The 24,866-nt window shown below is 38.8% G+C and overlaps 1 protein-coding gene across 1 annotated transcript; it reads right to left on the reverse strand.

The window, feature by feature from the left end:
• Positions 1 to 508: 508 nt before the first annotated feature.
• On the reverse strand, positions 509 to 23,567 carry NOC3L (NOC3 like DNA replication regulator). The gene is made up of 21 exons (XM_008144088.3): positions 23,482 to 23,567; positions 22,267 to 22,474; positions 18,641 to 18,773; positions 17,740 to 17,897; positions 17,113 to 17,166; positions 15,995 to 16,125; positions 14,196 to 14,357; positions 13,890 to 13,983; positions 12,825 to 13,000; positions 12,304 to 12,432; positions 10,463 to 10,594; positions 8,745 to 8,825; positions 7,745 to 7,845; positions 6,427 to 6,499; positions 6,277 to 6,340; positions 6,119 to 6,190; positions 5,626 to 5,807; positions 4,191 to 4,319; positions 3,442 to 3,539; positions 1,920 to 2,004; positions 509 to 1,568 (listed from the first exon to the last, which is right to left on the reverse strand). The coding sequence occupies exons 1-21, from the start codon at positions 23,488 to 23,490 to the stop codon at positions 1,440 to 1,442; spliced, it is 2,400 nt and encodes a 799-aa protein (XP_008142310.2). The 5' UTR covers positions 23,491 to 23,567; the 3' UTR covers positions 509 to 1,439.
• Between the last annotated feature and the right edge of the window lie 1,299 nt (positions 23,568 to 24,866).

Raw genomic sequence — 24,866 nt, forward strand, 5'->3', positions numbered from 1 at the left:
GTAACAAAAGGGTTAAAAACATAATACAAGTGTGAAATAGTTGAATTTCTATTTTAAAATTTACTTTTCACCTAGTTTCTACTGCCAAAGTGAAATATGTTTTTGTCTATATTTGGGAAATAAATGACTTGTGGCATGTATTGGTGACTTGTGCTCTGATATGGAAAGACACTTTGGTCATCCAAACTATTTCTAACATTCCTGAACTTTGTTCTATGTCTAAAAGGTGGGTTAAAAGCAAGTATTTATATGTTGAATCATACACTTCTCATCATTAAATAATCAAGCCTAAAAAATCTGATCTTAAGAAACCACATACAAGAACATGCTAAGAGATTACATGCACTGTTAAAGCTAGTATTCCCAATGCAGGAATGATAACCAACTTTCTATTTTTCGTTTACTTCATGACAAAAATAGAGCATTAAGCACTAGGCCAAAATCATTGGCTTCTATAGCTCTGAAGCAATAACTGATCTACTCAGTTGGACTGCTGTGAATTTTTTTTTTTTTTATTCTCACATTACAAGAATAGGAAGCAGGAAAAGCAACTATTTTATTCAATTATTCATAGGAGAAATTTTTATAACCTAGTCATTAAACACTTATTTCATAGACCATTCTTAGAATATGGTAACAGCTGTATTATATTGCTTTATAATTATAAGAATAAGGCATTTTACCAAAGCCCTTCCCTGGGTACCCTTTATCCTTAAAACAGAATGGTAAGATGTGGGGCAGTTCTTCCCCCACCACCCTCCAGAGCATGCCAAAAAATGCAAAGAACTCTGAAGACCAGAATCACATTCAAACTTTCTTTGAAAGTAGCCAGAATGAGCACTCGTCCTTTTTTCAAAGGTCAGATGAGGTTCCTTCTTGAAGTGTACCTACCATCCAGCAAGAGCCAATGAACCTGGTGTCCAATTTCAAGCTATTTTTTCTTTTCTAAAAATTTTTCATAAAAACATACTCAAATTTAGAATTTTTTCTCACTTCCAACTATGGTGGTATAATAGAAATAGATTTATTTAGTTATAAAGAGTAGCTAGCTGAACTGTAAAAAACAATCTCACCGTCTTTATTCTGTGCTCGCTGCCCTCATTTTAATCTAGCAATTGCATCCCAATAAATTCAGTCCAAAGATTTTTTTAAAAAACTAACTTAATATGTATATTAAATTTCAAAAAGGCAACATCATTACGAAAGAAGTTTCCAAACATTAGGGGAGGAAAAGGCTTTGGATTCTCCTTTCTCAATGAAAAGACGTTTCAGAATTAGGGCAGAACCCTGCACCACGCAAAGGGTAACTCTTCCTCCTTGGGGAATTTTCTTTGGAAGTTTCCCTGTGCAAAAAGAGAACCATTGTCTTCATTGTCTTAACGTGCGTCTGCACAAACACACAAGTGCACAGGAACGTCCACTGGCTCTTCATCCTTCTGCTACCCTAGTGATGTCTTCAAATATTTGGTGAAATCCAGAGGCAACTGAGTAGCGACTTCATTGCAAAGTCTTTTGGTTAGCTGATTTAAATCTTCATTCAAAAATGAATCCCCTTGTAAAACTTTATCCTGAAGAAATATTAAAAGTATGAGTTAAAAGTTCTTATGCCAACAACAAAAGCCAAGCTGTGAACAGAGCTAAAAATGGCAAAAGCTAACACCAAACCAACCACATGTGAGCTGTAAGAGTGACGGGGCTGGGTCCAGTCGTGGGCATGCCCTGCCCTGAATGAGACAGTCCCATGACTGTCTCTATAGAATTCCATCACCAGAGATCCGTCCTACCATCACCAACTACACATGAAAACAAACAAAAAATCTACCTATAAACACTTATGCAAATTAGAAACAGTTATTAAGAGATATATTAGTTTAGTTTTGACTTCATCTTCTAAAAAAATAATGAAAAGTATCACATACCTTCCTTTTGGAGCTTGAAGTTTCCACAGGAGGATTGAATGTCATTGCTGCCATGCTGTAAGCCTCAAAGAGTTCCACAGCAGATCTACAGCCACAAACAGAAACCCACAGTCACAAAGACACCACCACACCGCGCACCCTGAAAACAGTGAATCGTCCCAGAGAATGACTCACTATTCTAAATCCATGCATTAAGATACAACATGCTCCTGCTTTTGAAACCAACAAATCAACACACACAAAATAAATCCTAAATTCCCAGGTGTTGACAACATTATCCAACGAACTCCACCTCCCAGAGGTCTGGTATACATTTAGAAACACAGGCCTGAACAGAGAAGGCTGAAGAGAAGAGCTCAAACTCAATGTGACCAAATCCCAGCTCAACCACAGTTATGTAAACAATAGGCAACCAGTTTAACTTCGTCACAGGAACCAGAGGAGCAAAGCATGGAGTCATCCTCCAGGGACTCCAAACAGCTCAACCCTTCAGTTATTGGCCTGGATTAAAGCCAGGAGAACCATTCTCCAGAGAGAATAAATGTCTATAACCATGGCATGTAAATGAGTCCTTAATGATTTGGGGTTGGTGCACGCGATGAGGTGATTAGGGTTACACCCCAAGCTCCACTCTCTGGGGAAAAAACAGCAGGAGTCTCCTTTCTCAAGCCTTTGGGATAAGCCAGCTGCTCATCTTCCTCCGGAAAAGGAAACCTCTGGCATAAATGAGGCAAGTGTTCAAGAGCTCTGACCAAAACTTGCCATGGGAGAAAAAAGGTAATAAAGAACTGTTTCTCCCTTTTTTCCCTTTGGAAAACAAGGCTGGAAGACAGGCAGAAAGAATGAAGGAAGAAAGAAAGTAAATGGCCATTTTTTAAATTTTATGGCCAAAAGTTATCTCTATCCTACCCAGCAGTAAAAGGATTTATGGAAAACTGCAGAGTTTATGCCTCCTTTAGAGGGTAAGCAGCTAATTACTGCCATGTAAAAAATATGGCCCCATGTGGCCAAACCTCCCAGAGTGTGAGGTGAAAGCCGGAGGCAGTGATCCAAGCTTCCTGCAGGTCAGGAGGCCCAGGAGAGAAACCGCCGCCTCCCGGACGCAGTGTTTCCAAAGCACTTTCCTCTCCTCATTCCTCCCTCTGGCCCTCGCAGGACCATTTAAAGAAAAAAAAAGAAAGAATCTCATTGTATTGGACTGATGGATCTTCACATAAGCGAGTACGGCACTGTCTTATTAACTGTTGAACTGGAGTCATGGGCATATGGGGATTCACTATTCTTTCTACGTATCTGTATGTGTAAAAAAAAAATAAATGTGTGATTACCTGAAACAAACAAATAAAATCGGAGGCAGCATGTTTTCTCTCTAGAACAATTCAGGAATATAAGTGAGACCTAATCCAGATAACCAGCTAGCACTTTACATGTTAACTCTATTACGTTATAAGATAGACTTCTCCCGGTACAGAGCTATCAGCTGAAGTGTATGGTTGTATAATAAGGCGATGCTAGCTACTACCTTCGGCTCAACTCTGGTTTGAGTGCTTCAGAGCCTTCCAGAGGGGCTCCCGCGATCAGGTGAGCTGCCAATCTCCGCACGATGGGATGGAAATGTCGCTGAAGGGAAAACAGGACAGCATTTGTACAGGTCAGTGTTTTATAAAACACTAGCTACAGTGAAGATTTTATTTAATAAGCACTAATTTTAAAAAAACTATAGATGTACATGTAATTCATAAGAACCACATAACTACAGGAAAAACACTACCTTTGTTCACAGGATTACAACACAAATCTGATGAGCAAGTCACCAGTGACAAAGCACAGTCTCGCTTTTACAGTAGGAAAAGAAAAATCAAAAAGCAACTTCTCTTTCACAGGGAAAAAGTTCGTTCACAACAGGCTTCCTGAATCGTACTTTCTGAGTCTCACTCTAACGCCGGCCACACCGTAGGACCACAACGTAGGTGAAACCCTCTCCACACTGGCAGGTGGGCCTGTGACGTCTCCTTGGATGGGAGCCAATACAAATGTGCCCGGGACGGGAAACATTCCAACGAATTCTACCCCACAAAACTGTCGTTTTCAGCTTCCTTAAAAAATGTATTTCAACATCTTCGAGTAGGAAGAGCGAAGTGAAATGTAGGCTATTAAAACACATATTCTAGGAAAGGACCCAGAACAAAATACACTAAGTACCCTGGCAACAATAACTACTGGGAAAAGCTGAACACAACTGCTCGCACAGTGAGAGGGAGGGCGCCTTACCCGCAGAGCGTGCAGCTCCCACAGAGCGGTGTTCTGGGCGTTGCAGTACTCGGGCTCGTCCAGCTCAGGAAGGAAAACCCCGCTTCCCTGAGACTCGTTGTCAAGCAACAGGTCTGTTTTGGGGAAAGTCTGCAAAAATGTCACATAAGGATTAATTAATATTACTCGTTTAAAGACAGTTACTGGGTTCTGCACGTTTATTTATACTTAAATTTCATTTGGTTTTATGGCTATATAAGAGCTATAAGCCCATGAGCTTCATACCCAGGTTTAATTTTGTAAATTTAAGCTTATACCATAAGAGAACAAAAACTGCAAAAGATTATTTTCTTGGCTTGCTCTGAAAAGAACTTATTTTATCTTGCAAGAAAAAATAGAATATTCTTTTCACCCAGAAATCCCACTTTTAGGAATCTTTCCTAAAGAAATAATTACATTAGATACACATAAAGATATTCACTATAACATTATTTGTTAATAGCAAAAACAACCTATATGCCCATGAAAAGAAAAATACAAAATATAAAAGCCAGGCTGCCTAAATTTGAAGCCCACCTCTGCCACTTCTTAGTAGCAGCATCACTTTAGGCAAGTCACTCCTCCTCTGGACCTCACTTTTCCCCATCTATAAAATGGGAACAATAATAGTAGCTACTTCACAAAGCTCTCATGAAAATGAAGCAAGTTAAGTTTTGTAACACATTTTCACAGTGGCAGTCACATAGTAAGAACTATAGGTGTTAAACAAACAACCTCATTTACTCATTAAAGAGACAAGGTAGTTATATTTGTACTGACACAAAAATGTGTTCATCACCATTAAGTGTTAAAAAAATATTGTAGAACAATATGTACATCATAATCCCCACAACCCCCTTTCTATTTAAAAAAAAAGAAAAAAAAAGCTATGTTGTTTGTGTGCGTTTGGTGTGTTTATATATGAATAAAAAAAAAAGTCAGCTGGGATACCCACTAAATGGTAAAACTTGTAACCTCTGGAGAGTGTCGAGAGGGGCCGAATGCTTTCCTTTTGTAACTTAACGGACTTCCTTTATCATATGATTTTGTTACAGGTGTGAATTACATTTTTTTAATGATTTTATTGATTTTAGAGAAGAAGGAAGAGAGAGAGAGACAGAAATATCAATGAGAGAGAAACAAACATCGATCAGCGGCCTCCTGTATGGCACCTGTATGGCACCTGCTGGGGATCAAGCCCACAAGCTGGGCACACGCCCTGACTCGGAATCGAGCTGGTGACCTCCTGGTGCATGGGTCAACACTCAACCACTGAGCCACAGTGGCCGGGCAGGTATGAATTACTTCTAATTAAATAATAATGTAACGGGGGAGTGGAATGGATGGACACACACACCCCAAACGAAACACCATCATGGCACTGCCAGAACTTAGCTCTCTTCGGTGTATCACTCACATGCATCAATATCCTGTTAGTTGCTAAAATGCCAATGCTTGAGTTGGGAAGGACGTGAAGAGCAAGGGTGCAGAGGCGCTTGATGAAGGCCAGGGCTCGCTGCTGAGAAACCTGCTTCCTGCGCTTGGTGAGCATGACATCGAGGCACTGGAGCACAATCTCAACCCCTTCATTGGTCGCACCTGAAACGGCAGACAGACCCTTCATTACTTCTCCATGATCCAAGTTCACCTGCCCCAGAAACCCAAGCTCAACTGTCACAGGTCCCACATCAGGCCCCAGCCCAGGACGTAGGGCTGTACTGCATCTCCAGTCAATTCTCCCCGGTTCTCGCTCTCCCTGTCTAACACGGAGTTACATACACATGTGGCACTGGCAGGCCAGCACTTCATACACCCGTTCCTATTTCTCATTGTTCATTGGCTATCATTCTGGCCGCAACATATTCGTAAAGGAACTATTTATGAAAGACACATTATCTAAACATACGTACCTGCATGTAACTTGAACAGTGTTTTGTAGAGATGTGTATAGAACTTCATTGGATCGATATTCAGAACATCACCTTTTGAAATGACAACAAACACCAATTAGAAATGTTACAGCCTCCAAAGCTAAAGCAAACAAAACTTGATTATGAAGATATCTGACCTTGCCCAGAAAGAATATGAAAAGCGGTCTGGACACAATGAAGACTTTCTTGATAGCTTAGGTCCTTAAAAAAAAAAAAAAAAAAAAAGATATTAAGAATAATAATACCATTTATATCTTTAAAAGTAATTCATTAATAGAGATACTTACACCAGACTCAATGAGACTATGTAGAACTACTAATAAATCATCAAAAAACTCCACATTTATAAGGTGAGCGAACCTAAAAATCAAACAAAACATAGTTAAAAGGAAACCTAAAAACAGAAATAAAGCAGCCACAAATTAAACTTGATTTTAAATTTATAATTTTAGTATTCCTTATTCCAAATATTAGCTATGATAGAGATGATGGAGAAGACTATTGTTACTTCTCATTCATTCAGACTGACCTTTTGACAATCCATAGTGGGACACTATAGTCAGCAGGAACATATGAGGCACTAAACAAACTAATACAGTATTTCAAAAATACCTCTGCCCTGGGAAACAAGTTGCTAAGGGCAAACAACTTCCCCGAAGAAAGCTTACCGGGCATCCAGCACCGTTCTAAGCCCTAAGAGCACAAGCAGCATCAGCTTCCAGGAACACGGGTGGTGGGAAGAAGGAAGGAGGAAAGATTCTTCTATTTATAAGAATATGGACCCCATGAAAGCTTTAAGGGAAAAGAAGGTAGAACTGGTGTCTAGTTCAGGCTCTGCAATGAATTACCTTTATGATCCTAGGTTAAGTCACAGATTGGCCTGGGCCTCTATTTCTAGAAATAACTGAGATCACCCACTAGAGTTAAAGAGGAAGAATCATGGGAGCTACTAAACGTCAGAGTACTCTACACACTATAAAAGATTAGGCCCTGAACTAATTAAAGGATGTCTCTTCAGTATTAATGCAAGAGCCTTTGACACCATGTAAATCTTAGAACAGGAAAGGACCTACAAATCACACATTCCCTGTCTATTGGTACAATCTTTTTGGGATGCAGTTTGGCAATATTTATCAAAATTTAAAATGAACTTGCCGAAACCGGTTTGGCTCAGTGGATAGAGCGTCGGCCTGCGGACTCAAGGGTCCCAGGTTCGATTCCGGTCAAGGGCATGTACCTTGGTTGCGGGCACATCCCCAGTACGGGTTGTGCAAGAGGCAGCTGATCGATGTTTCTCTATCATCGATGTTTCTAACTCTCTATCCCTCTCTCTTCCTCTCTGTAAAAAAATCAATAAAATAAAAAAAATAATAAAATTTAAAATGAACATACCCTTTGGCTTAACAATGATATAAACCCAAGTACATGAAAATACTTCCAAAGCAGCCAAATAAAAATAACGCAAGGAAAGGCTGGTGACCAAAAATAAAGAGAACTGAGAAGGACACTGAGTCATCATTAGCAAACCCTGTCCAAAACTCATGGTTACTTCGTTCTTATTTACTTAGAAAGAATCTAAAAGGTTTCAACCTACACAGCCCTTACTTGGCAAGACCTTCTAGAACTGCTGGCAGGAGAGGGGACCTCTGGGCCTTCTTCAATATTCTGAAGTAAGTTACAAACACTATATTCAATGTCTCCGTGTGCTGGCCAAAGAAACAGACAGCATGACGTCAGTACAACGCAGTACACTTTCTCCTGAATTACTGTAACTATCATCAAAGCTCAACCTTCTTACTCCTTCCCCTCCCTCCCAACAATGCAATCTTAGGAGCTTTCACAAAGTGAAGCTTTAACAGAATGAAGGTACACATCCTGTGATTTCATAAAACCAGCACTGATCACATGATAATTTCTCGTACATCTCATATCTAAGCCTCATGAAATAAACCAAAATTATATAACCACTAGAGGCCCGATGCACGAAGATTCGTGAAAGAACGGGCCTTCCTTCCCCTGACTGCTGGCACTGCCTTCGCTCCAGCCCATAGCCACCTTTCTGCCTTCCCATGCTGCCCAGAAGCCCGTAGAGGCTGGGGTGGTAAGCATCCTGCCCTGCCCCCAGCCGCTCAGCGCCTGCGTATGCAAATTAACCCTCCATCTTTATTGGGTTAATTTGCATGCTCACTCCTGATTGGCTGGTGGGCGTCACGAAGGTACAGTCAATTTTCATCTTTCTCTTTTATTAGTATAGATAAGTTGAAACAATAAATCCCTAAAACAGTTTAACAAAATATTTTAAAAAGCATTGGACAGCGATTTTCAACTTTTTTTCATCTCATGGCACATATAAACTAATTACTAGAATTCTGCAGTACACCAAAAAAATATGCCTTTTGCCAATCTAAAAAAAAAACAAAACCCAAAACGTATAATTTTGATTAATTCACACCGGATGGGTATTGTTATATTGGCTCTTTTTTTTTTTTTTTGACAACCTAAGGGAAAATAGGTCAGTGCCCCTGACTAAATGGTCAGGTATTGCATGTTTAAAATTTCTTGCAGCACACCAGCTGAAAGTCGCTGGTAGAGGGGAACTGCCTACCAGTTTCAGTTTTTTCTCAGTACTCTCTGAAGCTTCCGCCTCCCGAAGCTCTCGCTCTAGTTTCTCTTCTGCTTTTTTCCACTGAAAATAGATTGAAAAATAAAGAGTATATATTATACCATTGAGTGAAGCAGCAACCTTCAGAGAGATAAAACACGTGAATACTGTGAAACATACAATAATACCACAGATTCTCTATGAATGCAAATATAAGCAAAGCAGAAAAGCATGGATCAGAAGCATACACAAACCAAACTTAGGACAGTGGTGGCCTCCTGGGAAGGCACTAGAAAGAAAGAAGGAGACCACAGGGGATTCTAACTCTAACACAATGGTTTCTTCCTTTTCAAGAAAAAAACTGAAGTCTTCATATTTGCTCATTCAGAAAGGGGAATACATGGGATGTGCTATATTATTCTCTGTAGTTTTCTATAATTTAATTTTTTTTTCAAAAAAGAAAGAATATGCTGAGCCCAGAAATAATTCTTGTGGTTAAATCATCTACAATACAGAAGCAAGTCATCACCAAAACTTCCCAAACTCATTTATATACAATGCATAAAGCCAGATACTATATAGAAATTCAACAAAATATCTATTTGTTTCCACTTCCTTCCGCTCTAAGAGCAGCGAACAATGGTTGCTAAGCTGCCTGAGCCATAGGGGACTGCCTGAGAAAGTTTCTTCCCTCATGTGCGGCTGATAAAGAGCTGGGCCTTTGTTTCCCCACCACAGTTATGTATCCAACTTCCGTTAGGACAGTATGGTATCAATAATGAAAACATTTACCTTCATTTGTTTAGTAATTAAGTCTAACTTGATAATTCTGTCATGTTTTCAAAATTTTTAGACACATGCAAAAATGGATATCCTGGAAATTATTTGTTATTTTATTTTCATAAGCAATTTGATAACCCTAATAAACTGTTTAGAAATGTTTGAGAAATGATAACAACAGATAGTGGTAGTGGTAGCTAACGTTTATAAAGCACGCCGGGCTATGCACGCTGCCTGGTGCTTTACATACGTTATCTTACTGAAACTGCACAAGGACTCGGCAAGACAGGTACTATTAATTAGCTCCATTTCTCAACATTAAAAACAAAAAGAAATGTGTCCAGGGTCTAATAGTAAATAAACAAAGGTTTCAGATACAATAAAGGAACATGATTCAATGAACAAAAACCCACTTTGTTGCTAACTTCACAAGAAGACACCCTTTCTGTTAAGGAAAGAACCTGGTTTGTCACAAGGAATCTAAGATGAAGGTAAACACCAGCATGGCAAGAAAATCTTTTTTTTTAATTTTTTTTTTTAATATTTTATTGATTTTTTACAGAGAGGAAGGGAGAGGGATAGAAAGCTAGAAACATCGATGAGAGAGAAACATCGACCAGCTGCCTCCTGCACACCCCCCACCGGGGATGTGCCCGCAACCAAGGTACATGCCCTTGACCGGAATCGAACCTGGGACCTTTCAGTCCGCAGGCCGACGCTCTATCCACTGAGCCAAACCGGTTTTGGCAAGAAAATCTTTTTCTCTGTTGCTCTCCTTCCAGTAAATCTTCAGTTTAAATTGATTTAATTAAGTATTTCTTTGTAATAACTGGGAAAACTAAACTCTTTAAATAGTTACAATCACGATTTAACAATGATTTTACCTGTTCTTATACATAATTTTAATCTAAAATCAAAACAAAAAAGGAAATAAATCAAACCTTTCTCTGCATTCTTGATAGGTTTTTTCTCTTTTCCTTGAAAGTCATGAATTTTTTTGGTTTATTAATGTCCTCTGTATCTTTTTTCACTTCTACTTCCTTGATTCTTAGGCACAAGAATGTTTTTAGCATCTAATATTGAAGAAGACACAAATGTAAGTATTAAGTTTATATTGCCCTCAAAAACTTTATACAGAAAAATATGCACTTAACAATGTTATTTCCCCCCTTCGTGCAAAAAAAAGAAAAAGAAAAAACCACCTTTGAACTATCTTTTATCACATTTCACATAAAGATCTGTTATATTTTTGCTAAACATATTTGGTAACTTGTGTCTATGAAAACACAACTACTATTTGGCTAAATACAAGTAATATTATTCTGCAGTTTGATGACAATAACAAAGAGGGAGCACATTCTTTGGCACTGGCAGGCAGGATTACAAAGAGCAGACAGGCCAGAAAAAGGTTTGAACCAATATTGGAGGAGGGGATATAAATTAGGTATTACTTTTTTTTCTTTTTTGAAATATGTGTATTTTTTATTGATTTCAGAGAGGAAGGGAGAGAGAGATAGAAACATCAAATGATGAGAGAGAATCATTGATTGGCTGCCTCCTGCCCCCCCCCCCCCCTTACTGGGGAACGAGCCCACAACCCGAGCATGTGCCCTTGATCAGAATCGAACCTGGGACCCTTTAGTCCACAGGCTGACCTGAGCCAAACTGGCTAGGGCATAAATTAGGTATTTCTAAACCCGCTTTAATTTCCCATTTACCAAATGGAAAAATGTTGATCATATGATACAAACTTTCAGTTATAAAATATGTAAATTCTGGAGATCTAAAGTATAGCATGGTGACTATCCTATATAATAAAAAGCTAATATGCAAATCGACCAAACAGCGAAACGACCACTATGACGCACACAGACCACCAGGGGGCAGACACTCAACACAAGAGCTGCCCTCGGTGGTCAGTGTGCTCCCATAGGGGGAGCACCGCTCAGCCAGAAGCCAGGCTCACGGCTGGCAAGCGCAGTGGCGGTGGCGAGAGCCTCTCCCACCTCCACAGCAGCCTTAAGGATGTCTGACTGCCAGCTTAGGCCTGCTCCGCGGGGAGTGAGCCTAAGCCATCAGTCAGACATCCCCCGAGGGCTTCTGGACTGTGAGAGGGCGCAGGCTGGGCTGAGGGACACCCCTGAGTGCACGAATTTCGTGCATCAAGCCTCTAGTAGTTAATAATACTGTATCATATACTTGAAATTTGCTAAGGGAGTAGATCTTCAGTATTTTCACCACACAGGAAAAAAAGGTAACCATGAGAGGTGATGAATGTCTTAATTACCTTGATTGTATACATATATTAAATCATCACATTGTACACTTTAAAAACCCAACCAATTAAAAAATGCAGTTTATAATTCTAACATCACTAAAATGAAAGTGTTTCCCTGTTCAAACCTTATTATCTGTTCACGCTACAATTCTGAATAAAGACACCAAATATTTTCTCTACTTAAGTACAATATTTATAATTTTCGCAGTTCAACTAAAATTATCAGCTTTAATGAAAGGAATCTGATGGCAAAGCAAGACTGAAATTAGGAACTGAAACAGTAGAAATTGTGAACTTGAGCAATCAAAACTATATGACTAGGTTACATTTGGGGAATTGAGTATTTTCCCTTTCTACTTTACACACTTCTATAAAGAATAAATACCTCATAGCAACTGAAAATTAAACTTTGTAATTTAGAAACATAAATACCTCATGGCAACTGAAAATTAACTTCGTAATTTAAAAACAAAAACAGTGTAAAGTAAAATGCGAAAAACTTACCTCTGGCCTAACGTCATAATTTCTGCCCTTCACAAATCCAGAAATCACTTTGATTACTCCAAGGGAAGCTTGGCCTAATTTATCTTGCTTAAAAAGTTTCTTAACTGCCTCGCAGCACATTTCAGATATCTGAAAAACGAAATGTTACACTCAACTGGTGTTTCTCAGCACTACTGACATTTGGGGCCAGAGAAGTCTTTATTGTGGGGGGCTATCCTGTGCATTGTAGGATATTCAGATGCCTGGCCTTTATCCACTACAAGGCAGTTTACACCCCCAACCACCACAGTCTGGACAATCAAAACTGGCTGTTAGCACAGCCTAATGCTCCCTGGAGGGCAAAACTGCCTCCTGTTCAAAGCCACTGCACTAAACTTATAGGGATCAAATAGTTTTCTTAAAGAAACAGTGTTTAGTAAAGTGATTCTATTTTAGCTCCAAATATTTTTTGAGAGAAAAAAGCCATATGGTCTATAATTTTCTGTTAAGCCCAACAGCAACAATCATTTAGAGCAGCCCACCGATTTTGACAGGTCATTCATGAGAGGGACAATCAAGACGATGATGTTGTTGTGAAAGTTGAAATGAGGCAGTGCCACCAGTAGCTCACACAGGCTCTTCACAGCCACTTCTGCCAGTCCTTTGTATGCCTTTAAGGAAACTACATTACTTTTCTTCAGCTTCCTTTGCTTCCAGTCTAATCAAAAGATAACTCTAATTACTTACTTTACTCATTGGTCAAAACTTCAGCTAATTACCTTTCTTTTACAGTAATATGTGATAATATGAAAACTCAACCTACCATGCAAATTGTTAAATATGAGTTGTATCTATCCTTAGACAAGACAAAGGTCATCATCAAAATGTTTCTACACCATCCACCCTCTGACTCTAATCACAATTACCAGAATCTTGGCTTTCCATGTTTTTTAAAAGACACATATATCAGCCTGGCTGGTGTGGCTCAATGGCTGAGTATCGACCCATGAACCAGGTCACAGTTCGATACCCAGACAGGGCTCAGGCCAGGGTTGTGGGCTTGATCCCCAGTAGGGAGTGCGCAGGAGGCAGCTGATCAAGGATTCTCTCTCATCATTGATGTTTCCATCTTTCTCTCCCTCTCCCTTCCTCTCTAAAATCAATAAAAACATATTTAAAAACAACAACAAAAACACACAATAAATTCCAACCATTTATGAAGTCACATACTAGTACAACTACTTACTAGGTAAAGGATTGCAACAACAATACTAATAACTGATAAAATACAGTCCTTAATACAGGCTAGGCATAGTTGTAAGCACTTTCTATCTATTAATTCATTTACTTTTACACAACAATCCTGTGAGTTAAGGACTAGCATTATTCCCACTTAATAGCTAGAAAAACTGAAGCACAGGAGATTAAATGACTGCACATCACATAGGTGTTAAGTGATGAGCCAAGATTTGAACCCAGAAAGTCTGACTTGAGACTCTGCTCCTGACCATACACGATACTGACAGCCAACACACAGCACAGAATAGAGAATTCACCTTCCTGACCAAAGCTAAGTATGTTACATGCTTTCAAGATGTTTACTATACCTTTAACCACTTGCTCCAGATTTTCCAAATAAAATTTATATTGGCTAACAAGCCCTTCTTCAAATTCTCTTAATTTTTGGGTTTCTTTGCGGATCTGAAAAGACCAAAAGATCAATCACTTTTTAACATCAAAATATTGAAATCCAAAAATTAGCACAAAATGTTGAGTGCCTAGTATACTAAGCCATGTAAAACCAACCAAACAATACAAACAAAAAAAAAAAAACCCAACCCTGTTTCTCCCATCTCTAGCTCTCCAAAATTTACAGCTTATTTTCTATAGTACAGTAATTATAGTTAGCATACCTTGGTAGATTTTTCTGCTTCTGTTAGGGGCCGAATTTTATATGAAGGAGTAATGTCTTTAAATAACTCCATTAGAGAAATGATCACCAGCTTTCGAACAGTAACAGCCACATCAGGATCCTGTTCCATCAGCATGGAACGCAATTCTTTCAATTTTTTAACCTGTTAAAGAAATTACTCATCAGGCTAGAGAAATAATGACAGAACAATCATGAACAAAAGCAACAGTCCCACATCTGGCCCAGTAACCAGAATTCACACAATGACTCAAAGAGTCTAGTCAAGCCATACACAACTTGACGCTGCTCCCACTACGGACAGATAAGTCACTGAAGTTATAAAGTAACCATGTTTTTGTTAAATAAGTAGTTAGAAAAAATACAGACTTAAAAAATAGTTTAAACTTGTTAATTTACCTGTTTTAAGAAAATCTTTTCAATTGGATTTTCTTGATGCAGGTGTGTCCTATTTCACTAAAAATACTTTTTGAAATACTGCTATATATACACCAATCAAAATTTGTATAATCACACATGTACAAGTTAATCAGGAATTAGTACAATGCATCCACAGGTAACTTAAGCTTCAGAGTTACTCATGGTACTATATTTGTCTGATGCAACGCAGAAGTAAAAAATTGGTTTCAACTAATGTGCGCATTGCTTTGATGAAATACTATTGCCCGCTGGAGTGATATCTTGAGAAGCAACACTCTGGCTGATTAACAATGCTTACCATAGCAGGAGCAGGACAAGTATGTAACCTCCATTTGCCTGCCCTAACTTTTATGAAAAGAGCATGAGGCTCCAGAATTAGAAGACCTGGGTGCCAATCCAGTGGCTGTTAAAATCTGAAAGAAATCACTTGAGTTTTTAAAGGCTCTATTTTTCAGCTGTAAGATGAGATCAATAGCTCTTGTCTCTACAGTTTGACAATGATTAAATGAGATGGTACAGATCAGAAATATCCCAAATCCCCCTCCCTGGTTCTGCTCTCCTGACTTTGTTAGAAAAGGACAATTACTACTCCAAAGCATCCCCACAGGAATTTTTTTCTATAAATGTAAATAATCTATTTTATCATCCAATAAACAAGTATTGTCATAGGAGGAAGCTGGACACCAATATAACAAAAATAATAGTAACACTTCATATAACTTCATGTCTATTATATCATTCAATCATCACAACAATGTTTTAATATAGGTCCCATCCTCCTTTTAGAGATGAAGAAAATGAATCTTGGCAAAAAACTTACCCAAATTCTAACACACGGTACTTAGAAGAGCCAAGGCTACACCTTGGATTTCCTGAGTTGACAAGTTATAACTATCATCACCTCCACTACTGTACTCATGGCCCAATCATAATGCATTATAACTTTCTGATCCATTTCACTTAAATATTTTATACTTATAAGTATTCCTAAACTACTCTGTCTTTTGTGTGCGTGTTTCTTACTAGAAACTCTACAGTCAGTCAAGCAAATTTGCAAGTAGGTTCCTCCTCCCTAGCATAATTAATTTTTATAGACTTACCACTATGAGTTACAACATTAAATCGACTATCTTCATTTAGAGACTCAGAGCATTTATGAAACTTCAGTAAGATTACAGAAGAAATAAAGCTCAGATGTAGAATTAGGCAAGGTTCTGTCTGCTCTCTCATTCTAACTCAGTTACTATGTTTTGCTAATGCTTTTCCTTTTTGTGTGTACTTTAGGTAACAAGAGTATCTTAAGATATTAGACATTTAGACCATATCTAATGTGAAGAACCTAAAGAAATTAAAACTGCTTACATTACTTTCTGGGTCTGATAAAATGGCAGATGCCAAGGCTGCAATATGCAGTTTCTTCTCCTGTAGCTTCTTCTTTCTCTCAATTAAATGCTCTTCTATGGTCAGCTCGCGAATAGGATCTTCAATTATCTCTGAAACAGATTAGGTTTTCCCTCTTAAACATTCCTTTATTTACAAGTGTCCAGGAACCTTATTTCACATCATCCTCTCAACAATCATAAGGCAGGTACTATCAATAGCCCCATTTTATAGATCAGGAAACTGAGGCAAAAGAAAAGTAACTGGCCTATCCTCATAAACCTAGCAGAAATGGGATTCAAATCCAGGCAGTCTGACTCTAGAGCTCATATTATTATGACCATGCTAATAAACCCACAAGAATTCATATTAATTAAGGGGAAGGACAATCTGATTCAGTTGTTTTAAAAAGTACAGAATATTCTTTGTTTTCAACTCTATTCAGTCCTTTGAACTACACAAAATATGTTCACATTAAGAAATTCACAGGGAACTAGATTTAATAAACTCACAAGTATAATCGGCAACAAGCCTATGAAAGATGGCTGAAAACCATAAAATAGTTGACCTATAATGTCATTTACACTATCAATGAGGTTTGCGAAGCAGAAGTAAAATTTAACCAGCTCGTTCTGTCACAAATTTCAAAGCAATATAGTTTCAAACAATAAAATAAGTTCTTTCCATTTAACTTTAGCTAGAACTATGCTAGCTTTTAGAAACCCACATTTAATCAAACCAAAATGATTTCATACCACAGAATCATTTTTGTAATTTAAAGCTAAATAGTTAATAGTTATTTGTAGGCAGGTCCTTCACTTACAAGTAAAAAGAATTCAAAACAGTTCAATTAACAAGACTCTTCATGCATGCCTACACATTACAAATATTAATGGCATAAATTTTTGCATAATAAAAAGCAACAATCAAATTCCACCAGATAAAACTTTCAAAATGTGAAAAAATGTTCACAATGACCTTGAAATAATCAGTACTCCAAAATGCACATTCCAAATTTTACCTAAAATTATCTCACATATTATACAAAAAATGTAGTTCGCAATTAACAATTTAGCAACTATAAAGATGTATCCCATTACCTTCCTCAAGTTCCATCTCTTCTTGATCCTCTTCATCTTGGTTAGTGTCAAGAACTATGGAAAATATGTATATTAAAAATGTGATAATATACTTAAGTGGTGAAACTATCAAGAAAAGCATGGAAGTGATTAAAATAAAACTCAGGAAACTAGTTATTTTTGTGAGGAGGGAGCAATTAGTGATTGAGGGGAGCACAAGGGAAGTTTCTGGGTGCTGGCAGTATTTGTTTCTTGCCCAGATGTTAGCTTTATGGGTGTGTTTTTTGTGGTAATCTACGTAACTTCACATCTTTGATTCTGGATTTTTCTGTGTGTTTTATTTCACAAGAAAAAAGATTCATATAAGAAAAAAAGGCTAATAAAGGAGGACTAAGATGCTCTAATTTTAGAAACAACAGAATTTGTTAAAATACTCTAAGATCACCTTAACCTCGTAGCTTCAGTTATACTCACAGTACAATAGACACCTAAGATAATCAACTGTATTTCTGGCCAAAATCATAAGCTTGCTATATGACTAACTGTAGCTACTTCTATTTTGTAGATATTGGTAAATCAAAATTAAATTAAATTTTTAATAAAAGAAATGTGATATTTTTAAGGAGCTAAAATTGTTAACTGATTTACCTGGCTTTTCCCTGGTCTGTGGGATTATACCACTTTTATCTTTGATAGGAAGCAAGTGAATCAATTCCTTCTCTGGTGCAGTTTGCAGAGATCGTGGTATTTTTTCATATTTATCTATAATGTTCTCATGCTTTCGTTTCTTGGCGTGAACAGGTTCACTGTAGAAAAAAATTTCATTTTCAGTTTTAATATTTTAAAAAGGAACCTAGAGATCTACCATTTTTAAAGCACAGAAAAATTAACCACCAGCCAAACCTTCACTAGGTATATAAATATTAGCACCTAAACCAGGTACTTAAATAGTAAATGAATAAACTAATTTTGTAGTCTATCACAAAGACTCAAACTATGGCTATATCTAGTTTTCCCTTTAGATGCAAAATTAAGAGGAAAGTTACAGCAGATTCTTTTTGAAGAATATGCCACAGAGCAAACAGGGACATCATGCTATTCTGCGTTCCCCAAAACCTTCAGAACATTGCATAGACTTAGGAGTTAAAAAGATCTAAGTTTAAATTTCAGATCTACTAGTTGTGGGGAAGCATCAGTTTCCTCTCTGTAAATGGGAATAATACCCACCTCACAGAGTAAGGAGGATTGAGAGCACGGCCATAAAGAACTCGGGAATGTTCTGCCAATTCCTCAAACAAAGAAGAGCATTCTTCCCCATTCACTATTCAGACTCAGACGAAATAAAGATGTACACTAAATAAAATCAGCTTGTTTTATTCATGAACGTCCTTTATTTAGGAAATAAACTGAATAATAAATAGGGTTTACTCTTTGTAAACATTGTTTGTGTTCAGAGCTGAAGTTCTGCACTAACCACCTAAGTAAAATTCAGAACCAAGTTTTTAATGCTGAAAGGATGTGAATGATTATAATCTAAATGAAGTATTACCTAGAAGAAAGATCTCGCGTTAGAAAAGATGCTCTTTGTCCTAAATCCTTCATTAACTGTAAGTCATCTTCATCCATCATATCTAAAGGTAGGGCTTCCTCTTCTTCCTCCTCTTCCCTCTCAATCCTTTTACCTGTTACACACACACACAAAATCAGAAATATGTATTAGAGATGTAGAACTCTGCATTTTTGTGTCTACAAAGGAAAAATGTACACTTTTCTAATACCTTAGCCCAGTATTTCTAAATGGGAGCACTACTCACATGATGGGCAGGACAATTCTTTGTGATACAGGGGTATCGTGGGCTAAGCAAAATGCTAGCATATCTGACCCCTGAAACCTAAATGCCAGGATCACCCCCAGGTCACTCTAAGAATAAAAGAACAAATGTCTCCAACTTTCTACAATGTCTTCCAGCGCATTTGAGAACCAGTGACTTAGCTCCTTAGCTTCATCTGATCGCCGGTGACTTTCACTTCCATTCCACTTCAGCTGCCCCCTCCGAAGGCCACATCCCTAACCCAAGTCCTCACCCGCCTCTCTGAGCACAACCTTTTGTTTTCCCAGTCTCATTCAGTTACTTCCACTGCACCTCTTTTGGCCAAATATGTAGACCAAGCAAGTCAAACTCACCGCATGCGGCCCACAACGAATATTTTAGCGGCCCCACCAATGTAACGGTATGTAAGATACGTTTTAATAAAAATTTCATAGCTTACTTTTTACAATATCCTGTTATACATAATCTATAATAACAAAAGTGTAATATGCTAACTAGACCAGACGTCCTTCCAGACAACCTTCCGGACAAAGCCTGGACTGCAAGGGAAGCCCAGGTCCTGGGTGCCTGCCAGTGACGGGAGGGAAACCCGGGTCCTGGATGCCAGAGGGAAGCTGGTGCCGGCAGCCCAGGGAAGGAAGGCCTACTCTAGCATGAATATCATGCATCGGGCCTCTAACGAACTACAACATTCACTAATGACTGATTACTATAATCGTGTTGCATTCATTTCCCTTACGCGCCTTACATGCAGGCACACCATTTCTCTCCACTAATACCAGCAGCGAGTATTTTAGCAGCCGATTGCCACGTCATTAGTCTTGTACTGACTTGTTTGGTGTGCACAACAGGAAATATTTCACTTTCGGAGAACAAGAAAAATAGATCTATTTGCATTACGCTTATTAATTTGTGCAGTTATTCAGTGTCTGGTAAGTTAATGTTCAAGAAAAAATTTTTAATTTTTATTAAAATGTTCTATTATTTTACGTTAACGATTACTCATTTATTTCAGCCCCTTGTATTCACCATGTCTCTATTGATATAACCTACATTTCTATGAAAATTGAAGCTTTTGTTTTTTTGTGGCCCACATAAACTTAAACCTTGTTTATTTGGCCCGTGTTAGCCTTTGAGTTTGACATGCTTGATGTAGACCTTCAATCCTTTGACCACTCCTTTTTTGTATCTACCAATGTGTTCTATCTTCATATCAGACATGTGGTGACAGCCTACAATTTCAAGTGGGTCAAAGCTTCAATACACACTACTTTCCACCTTGTTTTTTAAAATTAACAATTTATTTTGTAGACGAATGTTAGAACAAAGAGTTTCCTTCTTTCTTGAAACACTCTTCTTTGATTTCTAAAACACTGTAAATTCTGGTTGTCTTCCTAATTCTCTGGCTCCTCCTCAGACCCCATTATATAGGTTTTTCTTCCCATTTCTTAAGTGCTGGGGTTCCTTAAAATTCTGTTCTAGGTTCTAAATAAAGTATAGGTTTAAAGTGAAAGGCTTGGGTTAGAGAGAATAGTTTGGGGAATTAACAGTATAAAGATGGTAGTTAAAGCCTTAGACTTAGGTAAAATCACCATGAAGACAGTACTGTTTCACTTTAAAGTACTGTTTCACAGTAAAGTTTCACTTTAAACCTATACTTTTATTATTATTGTACTAGAGGCCGATGCACAAAATTCATGCAAAAGTAGGCCCTCGCACCACCCCCCACCCAGTCGTTGCTCTGGAAGGTCATTCCGGAAGGTCAGTCCGCTGTCTGGTCTAATTAGCATATTAGCTCTTTATTATATAGGATTGGGATGACTTTGGTTAAAAAAACCATACAGGTTTCATGTGTACAACTTAACAAAACACCATCTGCACATTGAATCGTGCACCGTTGCACGAAGTAAAGTCTCTTTCCGTCCCCATTCATCCCCCTCCTTGCCCTCCTCCAACCCCCCTTTCCCTCTGGCTATCACCATACTGTTGTCTGTGTCTATGTGTTACATACATATATACGTTTTTTGCTTAATTTCTTCACCATTTTTCACCCAGCCCCCCACCCCCTCCACTCTCACAGCTGTCAGTCTGTTCTATGTATCTATGCTTCTGTTTCTATTGTTTCTTAAATTATTTTTGAACCTTATATCCAACTGCCTGATAGACTTCAACATGTAAGAATGAAATCTTTTCCTTATTTTTAGTATACAATTATTAACACATCATGCTTTTTATTTTTTAATTTTATATATATATATATATATTTTTTTTTTTTTTTTTTTTCCAGAGAAGAAGGGAGAGGGAGAGAGATAGAAACATTAATGATGAGAGAGAATCATAGAATGGCTGCCTCCTGCACCCCCCACTCTGGGGATCGAGCCTGCAACCCGGGCATATGCCCTGACTGGGAATAGAACCGTGACCTCCTGGTTCATAGGTCAATGCTCAACCACTGAGCCATGCCGGCCGGGCCCACATCATGCTTTTTAAATTCTACAGAAATTCAGATGGATGAGATCTTTAAAAGTATCTAATTCAACCATCACATGTTTTTAAAGATTAAATACCTGGCTGATTTAAGGCCACATTGCTTTAAGTAACAAAATCAAGAGAAAAAGCCCAAGTTTCCTGGCTTCCATGCCCATGACCTTTTACATATCACAATAATATGTTGCCAAAAGATGAAACTAAATATAGGTCAGGATTAAGAGAATGAGAAGCACATGGGAAGACTGAATATTCAGATACAGTCAAATATAACTACCCTGAAAGTATCAGTAACATTGTAGAAGAACTGGTCTGACTAAAAATGGTCATATTCCCTACCTGTTTTGAGTACTTGGAGTTCTTGGATAGTTTTACAAAAATAACCCCGACATTTACAGCTCAATTTTACTCCAAGTTTCCAAATGAAAAGAAAGCCAGGCGTTCAGAACACTAAATGAATTTCGGCAGCACTGAAAAACGCACCAGAGAAAAGCAATGTTCCTACCTTAGCTAACTGCCAGTGAATGGGAAAGTGGCATGGCATGCTGCCTGGCATTTATTTATTTACAGGGCCATTCTGAGTTTGTTATCCCAAGTATTGTATCTTCAGATCTGCTTTCTAGACATACTAAAAGCAGAGGCTAGTCTAGCTCTTTCTCACAATGAATACTATATTGAAATGTTTTCCTATACTGACTATAAAATTAGAAAGCATATAGGACTACTATCCTTACCAACTCTTAAGAAGGGTGTGTGACCAAGAGTGATTAATAGAATGCAATCATTGGAACATTTTAGAAAAACACTTTAGAACAACTCAATAGAAATTAGAGCACATGAATGCTTTCACAGTTACCTGGTCGTTTTTTCTTCGGGTCCTCCAGTGGAATGGGTTTCTTAGACACAGCATCTTTTACAGCTTGCCTTAGTTTCCTCTGTTCTTTTCGGTACTTCTTGAGATTGCTTTGTTGTTTAAATTGCTTATTTTTTAGCTTGTTTTCAAGTTTGACTTTACTAGTTTTTAGCAACTTCCTAAAGCTTGGGACCTGTTTTTTATTTCTTCTCTGGAAAACAACAATAGGAGGAATGCTGCATAACCAATAATTTATTATTATTTTAAAAATCAGATTAGAGAGAATTGATTATAAATTTATTAGACCAATTCCACAATTCTAATGTCTCACAGCCAAGATCTGGCATAGAAGAGTTAAAACCAAACTAAGGCATTTATCCTACAGAATGGCACTTGAGCCTCAGTTATTCAACCATGGGTCTTAGTGTGACCAGAATCCACAGCTGCTCAAAAGTGTCTAAGACACCCCCATGATCTAATTGCAAATGGTTATTCAAGGCTATCTTAACTACTTGAGCATACTCAGAGCAAAATGCTGGCTGTCTTTAACAATAACTGACATTTATATATTACTTTACTGTTTACACTGTTCTCCAACATACTACCTCCAACAGCCTAGTTAAGCAATGATTGCCATTATCCTGACATTAATGCTGAAGCTATGGCTTAAGGATTATGCGACGTGTCAAAAGACCCGTATACTAACAAAGGCAATACTGAATTCCGGTCTTTGGATTCCAACTCTCTTGATGGTGACCCCTTATTCAGAAATCCAAATCCTAGGGCTAGCTCTAATTTTCTGCCAGAACTGGAGCAAAGCACTTGCTTTCCTACCTTCTTACCCTGTGGGGGGAAGGACTCGTTTCGAATCCTATGACTCACACGATAAATTCACTGAGAACAGGACCCTGCTTCTCATCTGTAAAATAAGGGGTTCGAAACACAGTCTTGAAGGAACCCTTCAATGTCTGACATCCTAGGGATGCAAGACTCGGTGCTCGTCTCATCGTGGCTACTGAAGCCGAGTGCGATCACAACGGGCAGTGAAGGAAGACGCCGGTGTAAGATGCAGACAACGCACCGAACCGAGAGGGAGCCCCGAATCTAGGCCACCGCCCCCTAAACAAGGGCGAAAACCGCCAGAAAGCTACACTAGGCAGCGACTCTCAGCCAAAGGGACCCCTAAACCGCGGGGACCGGGCTTCTGAGGACCCTTACCGCCTTCATCCTTAAATCTGAAAGGCGTTCCGGCGAGAAAAACTCTCCAGGGGCAGAGAGGAGCCACAAATCCTGATGGGGAGACACACGTGCCGCAGCCGCGACACTGCAGAACGGAAGCTGCTGCTGGCCCCGCCCCCTTTCTCCGCCGGAAGTGGGGGGCGGGACTTCCGCGGACCAGCTTTGGCGGACGCCCTCTCGCGGGGACAGTCTCGAGGTCCGGGGCCGGCGTCGCCAAAGTGTCCCGGGGCGGATAACTTACTGGCTCTGAATCTTTGACTCTTTCCGGATTTCCTCAAAAGTGGGAAATTGGGCTCCGCATCTGAGAACGAAAGGACTCGATGTTTTCAATCACCTCTCTGCAGGTTGTGCCTCTCCCCACGTAGGTACCGCATAGTTGTGTTAGACTGTTGGTTTTTTGGGGTAATATTCTTCCTCCCGTTAAGTCTTGAGGGCCGAGAAAAACTTATTCTTTTTGTGTAATGCCGGCGCTTTCCTGACCCTCGACCAGCTCTCCGGGCGTGTTTGTGCAATGCCGAATTTCTCAGGACCTTCCGCCGCTCACAAGTGTGTGATTCTTGATTTTTTTTTTTTAAACACTTTTGCTTTAATAACCATTGCCTGACAGGTTACATCAGTGAGATTCGTGTGCATTTCAGTATTTTGCAACTGTATTACCTTTGTGTAAATGGTATTGCCTGCTTAGCAATTCCGCCAGCATTTCAACAGGTAGATGGATGCACGGCACGAAGAACATGTTTTTCAAAATGATTGACTCTAAGAGACCTTTCTTCATGAATAAATTTAAGAATTCCACTTCGGGTTATTAAAAAAAAAAAGACCAAAAAAAGTTTGTGGTTCTTGAGCACATTGCGGACACTGCGTCTGGCCTGACAGTCCTGAGCCAAGTGGGAAAAGAGAGCAGAGGCTCAAAAAGATTCCAAGCTTCCTGTGGGTGTTGGTCTTAGAGAGACTGAGAAGAAACCTCCCAATTTCTGTATCTCACCTCAAAAAGGAAGAATCCCATTCTCTCTGGAATTCTTTCCATTTCTTCCAACCTCCCCAATTTCCCCATGGCTCTCTGTCCTAACACACGTTCTCAGAAACAGCAGAGCCTGTCCCAGTGGAGCATTACTTCATCAAGCAAATCGAAAACGTTTGCCTCTGGTCTTCCCAAGTGTCTGAATTCTTTCCCAAACAACAACTTACCCATGGTTACTCCCATCATTTTTTGGCCTTCCCTGCAGTCTCACCAGGCACCGGCATTTCAGTTCAAAACCAAATACCAGCTTTATCAGACTCCTTTATCACTAATTATCCCTCCTTTCCTATATCCTTTCCCTCCCTGATGGACCCTTCCCCTTGGCCTATAAAGATATTCGAGC

Source organism: Eptesicus fuscus, chromosome 17 (assembly GCF_027574615.1).
Source record: "Eptesicus fuscus isolate TK198812 chromosome 17, DD_ASM_mEF_20220401, whole genome shotgun sequence".
NCBI classification, from domain to species: domain Eukaryota; kingdom Metazoa; phylum Chordata; class Mammalia; order Chiroptera; family Vespertilionidae; genus Eptesicus; species Eptesicus fuscus.

Bases quoted from the DNA above. Each gene is read 5' to 3' on its own strand.
- NOC3L (XM_008144088.3), bottom strand. The intron at 17,898-18,640 runs GTAATACTTCAT...TTTTTTCTACAG, and splicing joins ACGCGAGATCTTTCTTCTAG to TGAACCTGTTCACGCCAAGA. The intron at 8,826-10,462 runs GTTTGATTTATT...ATCTATTTTCAG, and splicing joins TATCAAGAATGCAGAGAAAG to TGGAAAAAAGCAGAAGAGAA.